This window comes from Equus przewalskii, chromosome 15 (assembly GCF_037783145.1).
Source record: "Equus przewalskii isolate Varuska chromosome 15, EquPr2, whole genome shotgun sequence".
Taxonomy (NCBI): Eukaryota; Metazoa; Chordata; class Mammalia; order Perissodactyla; family Equidae; genus Equus; species Equus przewalskii.
This window is the reverse complement of record NC_091845.1, coordinates 47,836,224-47,848,983: the sequence shown is the minus strand read 5'-3', so window position 1 is coordinate 47,848,983 and position 12,760 is coordinate 47,836,224. Positions and strand designations below refer to the sequence as shown.

The 12,760-nt window shown below is 49.8% G+C and overlaps 1 protein-coding gene across 7 annotated transcripts in view; it reads left to right on the top strand.

The window, feature by feature from the left end:
- The first annotated feature begins 17 nt into the window (after positions 1 to 17).
- TTC21A (tetratricopeptide repeat domain 21A) overlaps positions 18 to 12,760 on the top strand; it is a 34,680-nt gene continuing 21,937 nt past the window's right edge. For all 7 annotated transcript variants that reach the window (XR_011527504.1, XR_011527503.1, XM_070577214.1 and 4 more), the window contains exons 1-7: positions 18 to 157; positions 1,452 to 1,581; positions 2,455 to 2,565; positions 3,257 to 3,423; positions 5,409 to 5,531; positions 7,491 to 7,648; positions 11,324 to 11,408. Coding sequence is in view for 5 of the 7 variants with exons in the window: in XM_070577214.1 (XP_070433315.1) it covers positions 131 to 157; positions 1,452 to 1,581; positions 2,455 to 2,565; positions 3,257 to 3,423; positions 5,409 to 5,531; positions 7,491 to 7,648; positions 11,324 to 11,408 (801 nt within the window). In the remaining 2 variants the exon portion in view is untranslated. The remainder of the gene's footprint in view (positions 158 to 1,451; positions 1,582 to 2,454; positions 2,566 to 3,256; positions 3,424 to 5,408; positions 5,532 to 7,490; positions 7,649 to 11,323; positions 11,409 to 12,760) is intronic.

The window sequence follows — 12,760 nt, the reverse complement described above, 5'->3', positions numbered from 1 at the left end:
GGCTGCTCCGTTGCCAAGGACGCGCGCGCCTCCGCCTTCCGGCCGCGAGAGGCGTGCCCAGGACCGTGAAGGGGAATCCGGCTTCGCGCCGCGCCACTAGACCCGGACTCGGAGCCGCGGGCTCTCGGAGATGAGCGGCGATGACTCCTGCCTTATGGTGCGTGGTCCGGGCGCTGCCCGGCCGCTCCCTGCTGGACTCTCCGCCCCTGGCCCGGTGACCCCCACGCCCTGCTGCTCTCCTGTCACCTCTCTGACCGCTCTTGCTGTACCCTTTACCCGCCTTCCGCTGTTCCTGGTCTTTGCAGGCAGTCCTGGCCCCTTCTCGCCTCACTCTCCCTAGCGAGTGCATCCTTTCTGATGCTCTCTGTGACCCTTAGCCCCAAATCAGCATCACCCCCCAGTCCTGTCCTCGAGCTCCTCCAAACCAATGCATCCAAAACCCCTCTCCGTCATCTTGCCGTCATCTCCCCCTCCCTTGCTTGTGACTGTTCTGTGTCCCCCACCTCAGTAGATGGTACACCGTTTGATCCCCAGCCTTAACTCTTCCCCATGCCTGTCTCCTGATCCTATCAGCAAGAAATGTCAGCTCCTAAATGTCTCCTGAGATCACCTACTCCTTTTTATCGCCTAGCCCAGGGATCACCACCGTCTCTCCCCTGGGCACCTGACAGTCTCCCTCCCCATTGGTTTCTCTGCTTCAACGCTCTTCACCATCAGTGCCCCCTGCTGCCACTGCCACTACCACCACCACCACCACAACACACACACAGACACACAGCAGCCAGAGCGGTTTTTACAAAAACACATCTGAACACATCCCTCCCCCTGCTTAAAACCATTCCAACTGCTTCCTATTACTCTCAGGATGGTATCTGTGCCCTTTCACATGGCCCACAAGGCCAATCCAACCACAACTATCCCCAACCCCAGCACCCACAAACCTTAGGGGAAGTGAGACTCTGCTTCGAAATCTCAGCGTCTGTTATGCATGATCTCTGTCAAGCCACAGTATCCATGGGCTTCAGCTTCCTTTACTGTGAAGGATGTAGACAGGATAATGCATAAGATAATGGATGTAAAGCCCTTGATACAATTCCTAACAGGTGGTTAGGCCACAGTATCTTGTAGCTCTAATTATTGGTGTAATTATAATTATTATTAGTTCTTGCTCTTTCCTCTTATTCCCTTCCTAAGACAAAGCTTGAGTTGGAGTCTCCACCGCATTTGAACCAGAATCTGTGGATGATCCCAGAACAAACACCTCCAAACTCCCTCCTGGGGAAACTGCATGGAGCTGCTTCTGGGGCTGGTGAAGGGCAGGATGAGGCCTGAACGTTCTCTTTCCCTTCCCTTTGCAGCACTGAGGAAGAGCGGGGAATAGGGAGGGAGCAGGTCAGAACAGAGACACAGAAGGGGTTGGGGCTATTGCAACTATGTCTTCCTCGCCACAGGCTGGGATCATTTACTACAGCCAGGAAAAGTACTTCCGCCACCTGCAGCAGGCTGCGGCTGTGGGCTTGGAGAAATTCAGCAATGACCCCGTGCTGCAGTTCTTTAAAGCCTATGGAGTCCTCAGGGAAGGTAAGAACTCATCAGTGTTGGCCTCCTGACCCCGGGCACCACCCCAGCACTGACACTCTGGCTCCACGTGGATGCCTACTTATTCCGCAGCCATGTTCCCATGGAAACAGTCTTACACTCAGCGCCTAGCTTCCCAGGTTAATCCACAGAAGCCGGTGTAATGCACAGCTAGTTGACTGTTGTGACCTCAGAGAGCTCATTACCCCTGGTCTGCACCTCGGTTTCCCTATCTGTAAAATGAGTGGGTGGAGAGATGACTGCATGGTGATTGAACTAATCCCAGGCTTGGAAGCTGAGAGACAGAAGTGCAGGAAAAGGAGGAAGTGGTAGGTGTGGGTGCAGGCAGGTGTGGTACAGGAGCAGGGAGAGGAGTGGGGCCCATGCAGGTGCTGACATGCTGACTTGCTGACATTCAGAAGGTGGTCATGGGCTGGGGGCCAGCTGAGCTGCCCATGGCCAACAACAGTGGATATGGAGGCCTAAATGTAATTGGTGGCTCTTGAGCAGCTAGCTGAGAATGCCCTGAGGTGGTCCTTCAGAACTGACCCCCAGCCAGTTCAGAGCTGAGCCAGAAATCCCAGCCTCACAGGTATCCCTGCGAGTACTTACAGGTACATCTCTCGGCTCCACGCCCTTGAGCCTTTGGCAGGCTGGGCCCTGGTGCCAGCAGCCCCCTCAGAGAGCTTCCGTTTTCGGGGAAGTTGGGCCATTGGCGACCTTTTGGACCAGTTGTTAGTCCTCTGCTTCTGGGTGAAGCCAGGTGGTGCCAAGCCTTGGGTCAGCCCTGATAAGGGCTCCCATATGTCTGCCTCAGAGCCTCCTGCCCTCTGGTCCTAGAGCTCAAGAACCTAATGACATGGGCTTTCTTTGCAGAGCGTATCCAGGATGCCATCAGCAACTTGGAGAGCATCCGGAATTACCCAGATGTGTCCCTGTGCTCCATCATGGCCCTCATTTATGCTCACAAACGCTGTGAAACCATTGGTGAGTGCAGCCATGCTCAGCCAGACCTGGCTCCACCAGAGAAAGAGAGCTCTGCCCCTCAAGGACTGCTGACGGAAGTGTGTGCACTGGTGACTGCAGATGCTGTTGGCCAGTGAGGAGTGGCCACTGTTCCTCTCCCTCCCTTGGGAGACCTCAAAGAAGACCCCATGCCCGGGCCCAACTGAGTGGGAGCCACAGGCAGAGAGCATGACAGTGGGAGGGGTCCTTCTTCCAGATCCCAAGAGTTGGGGAGACACCCTGCTTTTCTTTGCCAAGACCTTGTTGAGAAAAATCAAGCCAATGTAAATAATTCTGTCCCTAATCTCCACCTCTCAAGAGTCAGGGAGAGATTCCAAGAGACTACAAACTACTCTTTCCCTACCCAGAATGTGTTGTGGGCCTGAGGTGGGGGATTCAGGTTTAGTCTGTCTGTTCAGCATACTGCTGGGCACAGAGGAGAAAAGATAAATCCAGGACAGCAAACCCAAGTCCAGACCTGGGGGGCTCCCGTGGCATCGCCGAGGCCAGTGTGGCTGGTTCTAGGCCCCAGGCTGGCGTATAGTCAGCTATAGGTATTTAGAGGTCCAGAGTGTCCAGAGACAGCTCCCTGGGGCCTCAGTGGCCCATACAGGACCAGGCAGACTTCCTCACCCTGACTCATCCCTCTCCTCCTCCTCTTTCGGATTCAAAGACCGAGAAGCTATTCAGGAGCTGGAGAGCAGCTTGAAGGAAATCCGCAAGACAGCCAGTGGGACTGCCCTGTACTATGGCGGCCTCTTCCTCTGGCTCTTGGGCCACCATGACAAGGCCAAGGAGTACATTGACCGCATGCTGAAGGTCTCCAGCAGCTCCAGAGAGGTACCTAACGTGGGCATCATGGGGGCAGCAGCTTAAGAAAGCAGCATCCAAACACATCATAGTAGGGTGGCCATTACTCCCACTGTGGGCCGTGGGACTGAGGAAGGGCCACATCCATTCACTGACAGGACCCTGGGTCTCACAGGTGCCCCACCCACATTTTCTCAGGGCTGAGCTGTGTACACACTGACATTTGCCCACAGCGTCCAATCTGCAGATGGGTATTCTGTGGCCCGCACTATACATTTTAAAAATCATGAATTAGTTAATAACATTTAGAAATCAGAAAATTTTTACTTAAAAGTTCAGATTTCCTGGTTCTTTTGAAAAACTAGATGATCTGGCTACACTGGGCCTGCATTCCCTCTTTGTGGTGATCTGCTGGGTATCAGTGGTGGCTCATATAGTAGATCTTGTTTATGGTGGATCTCACATGTGGTGGATCTCATATGTGGTGGGTCTCATCTGCAGTGGATCTCATATATAGTGGATCTCACATACGGTAGATCATATGTGGTAGATCTCCCATGCAGTGGCTCTCCCATGCAGTGAATCTCACATACAGTAGATCATATGCAGTGGATCTCATATGTGATGCATCTCGTATGTCGTGGATCTCATATGTAGTGAATCTCACATACAGTAGATCATATGCAGTGGATCTCATATGTGATGCATCTCGTATGTCATGGATCTCATATGTAGTGAATCTCACATACAGTAGATCATATGCAGTAGATCTCATATGCAGTAGATCTCCTATGAGGTGGATCTCATATGTGGTGGATCTCATATGCGGTAGATCTCCTATTGGTAGATCTCATATGCAGTAAATCTGTACTAATGGTAGCATTTGAAGTCTTAGTCTAGGCCATGCATCCTCAGCAGAGGTGGTATCACCCCCCAAGCGGGTAAAAATTGGTTCTTGGAGGAGAGGGTGAAAAAAATCTTACTCTTTATGTATAAAGCACAGATATACATAGAGTACATAAACAGGTAGTATATCTGTAATATTAAAATTTCTTGGAGGGAGAAGGAATGATTAGAGAAAAAATTGTCTAAACAAGCCTCCTTAGGAGGACAATTATGGAAAAGAGTTGCGAAACCTGGTCTAGGCCATGAGGGATGCCTCAGGCCGGGGTCTTCCAAGTGACCCCTCGTCTGACTTCTTGGCCTGGCCTGCCCCATCTGCCAAGAGAGGCTGGGTGAAGGCTGGAGAGGAGCTGGCAAGGCCCGGGAGCTCAGAATGGCTCCTGCTCACCCACCCAGAGGGCCTTCCCGGCTTCACATGCAGGCCAGGTCCTGTGCTGGGCTAAGGAGTGGAGAGAGCAGGAGTGGCCCTGCCCCCGTGCCCCATGTTGGCTTCCTGACCCCAGTGTAAAGTGAACAAGCAATGACAAGACAGGTGAGAGTGCCTCAGGAAGGGGTATAAGAGCTGGGGGTCACAGGGAGGGCCAACCCAGCCTGGAGGGTCAAGGAAGGCCCCCTACAGGAGGGGCCTCCGAGGCTGAGTTTTAAAGTCTAGGGGTAGTTAATTAGGTGAAGGGATTTGGTTTGGGTCTGTGCACTGGGAAGGGCGTTCTAGGTAAAGGAACAGTAGGTACAAAGCCCTGGCAGTGAGAGAGAGCAGGGCTGCCCTGGGATCTACGTGTAGTTGTGCCTGGCAGGGCCTCGCAGTGTGGAGTGAAAAAGGGTGGGACATGAGACAAGAAGGGCAGGCCAGTGGGGCCCACCCCATGGCCTAGTGGTTAAGTTCAGCACACTCCACTTTGGTAGTCCAGGTTTGGTTCCCAAGTGTGGACCTACACCATGCATTGGCAGCCATGCTGTGGCAGTGTCCCACATACAAAACAGAGGAAGACTGGCACAGATGTTAGCTCACGGCGAATCTTCCTCAGCTAAAAAAAAAAAAAAGAAAGAAAAGCAGGCTGGGTGGAGGCTGTGCAGGACCAAGGACTTCACCTTTTGTCTTGTTCTTATCCCAGGGCTATGTGCTCAGAGGCTGGGTGGACCTCACCTCAGAGAAGCCCCACACTGTGAAGAAATCCATCAAGTACCTGGAACAAGGAATTCAGGATACCAAAGATGTGCTGGGGCTGATGGGAAAGGTGGGCAGTGGACAGGGGAGGGGTGGGAGTGTCCCTGACTGGACCATTGGAGCCAGAGACCCACCAGGTGACGTCAGGCCAGACCCTCAGTCTCCAGGCTTCTCATCCAGTAGATGAGGAGCAGAGGCCCAGAGAGGGTGAGCGTCACACAGCAGCCTGGGCCCACTCCAGTCTCACGTTCCTTCCTGCTCAGCCTGAGTTTCTGTCTCATTCTATAGGGGCTCTTTCAGGGTCTCCTCCTCAGGGTCTGTCCTCCTCTGGTCTCTCAGGCTGTCTCGCTTTGCCTTTTGGTTTCCCTCACTGCCCTTTTCTGCGTCTTTCTTTCACACTTTCTCTTTGCACCTGTTAAATTCACTTAATTGCCTGTAAGAGAAGGAAGGTATGGTACGTGTTTCATATTTTCTGGTCTTAATTTAAATTAAGTTCCTTTTTTCTTATGTAACTGTCATTGAGTCAATCTATGAGGGAAAAGCTATCTTATTCTCTTCTGTTTGTGTGTATCTTTCTGATAAAATGAATATGCACTCATTAAAAAAACAGAAGTCTAAAAGTCGAAAGACAAATTAAAAGGACGTCTCTAGCCCCACCACTCCCAAGCAACTCACATTAGCATTTGAGGGCAGTGTCTCCCACTCTTTTTTTCTCTGCTTGGGTCCAGAGTGTGCCTTGGGCTGGGTTTCTGGGAAGCACACACCATGGAGATTATCCTGCAGGAGGTTTATCGGGGAGCAGCCTTGAGACCAACACCTGTGCGGAAAGTGAAGGAAGCAGGACTGGGCAGAGGGACAGGTTGGGCTGTGGAGCAGTCACAGCAAAGGCCTCAGCCAGCTCGCCTTGGAACTGGGGAGCCGGGATGGCCCTTCGCTAGCCCCCGTCACCCACAAGACGCTGGATGTGGGCTCCCCCTGGAGAGGGATCCCACCTGGCACGAGGAAGCTCCCTTCAGCCGTGGGCCATCCTAGCAGGGAGGCCTCTGAGAGCGCTCAGCTGCCAACCCTCCTGGTCCTGACGGGGACCACACACAGCACCACTGCGGGCTGGAGATGGTGTTGTTATTACATGTCGCTGTAATCATAGGACATGATCTCATTTGGTTTCCTTTTTCTTCATGTAATATTCTGTCATAAACAAATGTCAATTTGAATGTCTACATGAAGCCAGTCCCCTCTTGGATGGGTCTAATGTAAGTCCCAGCCCAACCTCCCGTGGTTTGATATTGAGATTGTGTTCAGTCGTACACTTACAAAGAGTGCGGCAGTGGGCACTTTATGCATAAATCTTTATTTAGAATAATCCTTCCCTTGTTTTTAATCAGTCGCTTGATGGAGGGTTACTATAGGTCTAACATTAGCCATCATTTCAAGAGCCCACTTTCAAGTCTTTTAGGAGGCCCCTGCCCCTCAGGCAACTGTGTCATGACTCAGCCAGGAGAACCTGGTGGCTGGCACTGGCCTACAGAAGCCCTGACCCCGACTCCCGCCCAGTGGGCCTTGACAGAGAAAAAGCACCACAGCCTCGCTGTAGGGGGTTGCCTGCAAACCCTGACTGACTCTGAGCTGCTGCCCGGGGCCCTGGTGAGCAGTCTTCAGTGATGAATGTCAGGAAAGCGAGTGGGAAATGAATGGGCCATTTGTGGAATTGGAAAGCTCCCAGTGACCCCAGCTCTCCCTCTAGGGGTGGCCCTCATGTGGCCTTGCTCTGTCCTAGGCCTGCTCAGGGCTCAGCTGTTTCCCTGGAGGCCCTGCCTTGCCTGTCCAGGAACCCAAGACTGCTGTGGACCTCGATTTGCCACTCTGAGTGATGACTCCTTCCCCAGGATCTTCAAGGGACTCCCTGGCCCAGCGGAGGGGCGCCCCCCAGTGCCCGTGTGTCAGGCTCTGCTTCCGTCCAGCAGAGACATCGACACCCCGCCTCCCTTCGTGGGCGCTGATGGAGGTTCCTCTCTTCGACTTTCCACAGGCAATGTACTTGATGATGCAGCAGAACTACTCAGGGGCCCTGGAGGTGGTGAACCAGATCACAGTTGCCTCAGGGAGCTTCCTGCCTGCCCTGGTCCTGAAGATGCGGCTGTTCTTGGCTCGGCAGGACTGGGAGCGGACAGTAGAAATAGGACACAGGTGAGGGGCGGGGCTCAACCTGTGCTGCTGCGCAAAGGGGCTGCTGCTTTTTTTGGCAAGCCAAGGGTTCTAATATGTTCCCATCTTACAAGGTGGGGAGATGGGAGACACTGTGTATTTGGTGGAACGAGACATAAAGGTAAATATTGTCAATAGACGGGTCGTGGGTGGTGACATGATCATATTGGGAGGCAGAGGACTGATGAAACTAAACTCTAACCTGTCATAGCAGGAAGCCAGCAGCTGTGCCTACGAGGGACAAATCCAGACATAGGCATATCAGGAGGTCTACGCATATTGTTTAGAGGAGAGATGGAGGAAACTGCCAAAAGAACCCAAAGCATCAAGAGTTACAGGGTGAAAAGCAGCTGTCCCTGAGAAGTAGGGTAGGGGAGAGTGGGCCTAGGGGCTGTTGTTGGTTAATTTTTTTAAACTATGGGTATGATATACTTTAATAAAAACTTCAGGGGAAAACTGTCATTGGTAACTGAGAGAAGACTTTTAGTAGCAGGCCGAGTGTATCAGCAGATGGCAGAGAGTTCAGGAGTCAGTGGGACCCGTGGAAGCTAGACACCAAGTGTGGAGTGATGCTGAAGCATTTTCTTTTTTGTTCCTTTCTTTTTTTTTTTTTAAAGATTTAAAAAAGTTTTCCTTTTTCTCCTCAAAGCCCCCCGGGTACAAAGTTGTGTATTTTTAGTTGTGGGTCCTTCTAGTGGTGGCATGTGGAACACTGCCCCACCATGGCCTGATGAGTGGTGCCATGTCCACACCAAGGATCCAAACCGGCGAAATCCTGGGCCGCTGAAGCGGAGCACATGAACCCAACCACTTGGCCACGGGGCCGGCCCTGAAGCATTTTCATTGTGAATAGAAATAGACAGTTTCAGGAGGAGGGGTGTTTGATGGAAGGTTTTCTGAGAACGGAATTTTCTAGATAACTGAAGCTTCTCTCTTTACATTTGTTGGGGAGGAGAAAATCCCGTCTCGTCCCTTCTTGTGTTCTTATGGCTGGACTAGTAATAAAATTGATACAAGACCAGATTAACAGGAGAAAAACCCAGTTTAATACGTATGTTCTGGAGATCACAGAGAAATGATGCTCAGGGGGTGAACAAAGCAGGCAGTATATATATCTTTTACACAAAGAAACAGTACATTTGTGAGGAATGACGGGACGAAGAAACTTAGATTTGCCGTAGTAATTAGTGAGGAATTTCAGCAGAGTGTAGGCTTGAGGTAGTAAATTTGCAAGGTTTGTTTATGCAGGCTTCTCGGCCCTGGATTCGCAGCTCTGGGGATGAGGATGTGGGGAGAGCACCTTCCATGTGGGAGATTTATTTCCTGCTTTCAGGGAACAGAGATGGGAGGGTCAGAGTGCCCTTTTTGCTTCTCAAGTAGCTTTAATTCAAAATAATCAATATGCTATTGTGGAATATTTGGGGGTGGCCCACCCGGGGCCCCAACAAACTCTAACGCTCTAACTATTTTTATCAAGTAATTCTAAAAAAGTATAATACTAATTTTCTCCCTGAAATGAGTTAATGGACTGTTTTTTTCTGAATGGCCATGAGTCATCACTATGAACTGTCACTAAATTGTGTGGAAAGAAACGAAATCGAAACAAACCTCTTCCTTCCCCGTGGAGGGATGACAATTCCTGTGACGATAAGTGGAATCTGAGTCTCAGAGAGAGGTGCTGGTGGTAACTTAAAGTGACTCCACCCTGCTCAGCCCGCAGGGGCCCTCCTGTGCATGCCTGCGTGGGCCCTCAGCTTCCTTCTTTCTCCGTTTACACCTGGGCAGTGTCCTTGGCAGGAGTGGGGTCAAGAGCCTGCTCTGGAGGCTCAGCCTCCGGCCAGCAGGATACTCAGAAGCCCCAGGCTGAAGGCCAACACCGTGGGTGTGTGCTGCCTTTCTGGCCCAGGCCCTGCCGCACCCACGGCAGGGAGCAGCGTTTGGTGCCAACAGGCTGAGTCCAACACCCGGCCGGCTTCCCACACGGAGGGTTTCACAGCTGCTGGTGTTCATGGAATTCTCCTTTTGCTTTTTCAATCTCTGCTCTCTCTAGGTGTGTTTCTCCTTTTGTCTCTAATATTATTTACTTTTCCCTTCTCTCTTTTTTTTCTTCATCAATATTAAAAGAATTTGTCTCTTTTATTAATCTTTTTAAAGAATCAGCGTTGACTTTTTGTTGATGCTCTCTATTGTATCTTTGTTTTCTAATTTATTCATTTCTGCTCTTAACTTTATTATTTCCTGCCAGCTACTTCCTTTGGAGCTGTTCTGCTCTTATTTTCTGTCTCTTGAGTTGGCTGCCTGGCTCATCCATTCTCAATCTTCTTTTAGAATGTGAGCATTTAAGTCTGTGTATGTCCCTCCAGGCACCGTTTTAGCAGTATCTACACATCTGGATATGTAGTATTTTCAGTATCATTTGGTTCTAAGAATTTTCTAATATCCATTCTGATTCTTCTTTAGTCCATAAGTCATTTAAATGTTTCTTTTAAAATTTCTGAATTACGAGGTTCACAGTATTTTCTGAATCATCATAAATGGTTAGAACTCCGTGAATGTTGACTGTGCCTAATTGTGTTGGAATTTTATATGTTAATTAGAGTAACCCTCTATTAAGCAGAAGGCCATTCCCTGACCAGACTGAAAAATATGAAGCTTCCTATAAAGAAACAGAATATTGAAAACTCCATAGTATGATCAGAAGTTGCATCTTCACAAAGACACATGATGGAAACCAAGGTTCCTTTTCCATCTTACAGCCGCAGACTGCACTCCAAACACCTCTCTGCCACCCACCCCTGGACTGTTGGATCATAGTCATATCTGTGTTAGTTGGGATATAAATAGGTTTCTGTCACAAAGACACCCCAAATACTTAAATAACACAAAAAGTTTATTTCTCTCTCAGGGAAAAGTTTGGGTGGTGGTCCAGGGCTGGGACTGCAGCTTAACTCTGCAGGGTCCCTGTCCTCTTCTGTCTCACTGCTCTACATTTCCTAAGATGTTGCTTACATGGTCCACATTACAGCCCCAGGAAGGTGGAAAGAAGTAATGGGAGGCATGCTGTCAGGACTACACTGGGTATCACGCTGGGCACTTTCACTTACTTCCTATTGGCCAGAACTTAATCACGTGGCCACAAGCTGCAAAGGGAGGCTGGGAAATGTTGTCTTTATTCTGGGTAGCCATGTGCCCCACCAGTTCAGGAGTTCTATTATTAAAAGGAGAGGAGGAAGCAACATAGTGAATTCTCCCAAACCTTTTTGTGTTGGAAATGAGTTTTGCATATCCCTAGAAAGCCTTCTTGCTTATCCCAAGGTGAAACGCATATGCAATAACATGGAGATGCTGAGAACACTCATTGCTGACACAATAACCCTGACCAGCAATGGTTCTGCAATGGAGGTTGACATGCCTGATGATGATGACTACTGAGCCATCCTTATTTCCTGAAATTCAGGGTCTTAGCAATAGTTGGTTTCATTTAAAATTTAAACTTTTTGTGTAGTCATAATTTAAGAAACTTTTGAAATTTCCTACCTAAAAAAAAGAAGAGGAAAGGGAGAATGGATATTAGAAGACAATCAGAAGTTGCCACCACACCATCCTAGCTTTGCCTATGAATACTCTCAATTCATGTGGCTCCTCTTCCTGTTTCAGAATCCTAGAAAAAGATGAAAGCAATATTGATGCCTGCCAAATTCTAGCTGTGCATGAGCTCGCAAGAGAAGGAAACATGACCACAGTAAGTTCTTCCAAGACTCAGAAGTTGAGCCTTGAAGCAAACACAGCCAGGAGGAACCCCTCATAGAACCTACATCCCCAGGGCCTCAGAGGGTGCTCCCTGGATTTCAGCTCCTCCCTCCCCAGCCTCCTCCATACTCCCTGCCAAGGAGGTCTGCTCTGGTTTGGTCTTTGAGCAATACGGTTCCTAAGGCAGGCAGTGAGGTTGACTCTGGTTCTGCCGTGTGTTCCCTGTGTGAGCCTGGGCAGGTGTCTCTGTCTGGATAAGCCCCAGGGTTCTCATTTATAAAATAGAGATAATTCCACCCACTGTGTGAGGGTGTTATAAGGACTAAATGAGGTGACAAGTGGGAGAACTTGGAACAGTGCCTGCAGCACTACAATAGTTTGATCAATGGTAAGTGATACAAGTCATGGTTGTGTTTCAGATTTCAGGAAATACCATTTTTTTGAGGGAAAGCTTGGAATTGTTCAAGTTTTGACCAGGCAGTACCTGGCCCCAAACTTGCTCCCAAGCCTTGTAGTTTTCCAAAGAAACCCAAAATAGCCTTCAAATGCAGTCAGAAATACCTAGAATTCTTAATGAAACCCTCAATGTCCAGACAGGTTCTTATTTTCAAAATGAGTTTGTGTTTTCCGCCAAAACATTGCCTTTTGAGTAAATACGTTGCCTTTGTGGAAAGTGTGGCAGATCAAGAGTCTCTGAGGAGTCAGGGCAGGAAGAGGAAGCCTCTGGTTCCTTCTGCACAGCTCTGAGATTATGGATTTCTCAGCGTGAGTGAAGTGGAAGGGACAGTCTGTACTTAGGAGGAGTTCTCGAAAAGGGCCTCAGCACCATCTCTGGGTAGGAACACGAGAACAGGCATGTCCTCAGATCCCTGAGACCCCAGAGCCCTAAGCAGATCTTCCTGGGGCCTGGCCTGAGGGCTAATCCCACTGGCAGAGTTAGCATTTAATGCCCCTCAGTTGCCCCCACCTCAAACCCTGAGATCTACCCCTCGCCCCAGCCCAAGCTGCCCAGTTCCAATTTTGCATTTACTGAGCAGGGTTTCTCCTCTGGCATTTCCTTGTAGCTGGGAACTAAGCACTCCTTACTCCTGCATAGGGAGTGGGCAGAAGAGTCCATGGGAAAGAACACAGGCTTTGCAGTCAGTCAGTCACCTAGTTGGCTGGGTAACCTCGTGCAAATTACCTACGCTTTCCGACCCTTCATCTGCTCTACTGGAAAATTTGGATAGTTATGCTTACTTCAGGGCTATTGGGAGGATTCACTGGAATGACAGGGAAGCACCAATGTGGTGTCTCATATCAAAATGGAGCAGAGGCTCAGGACCAGGGACTCGCCCTGACCGT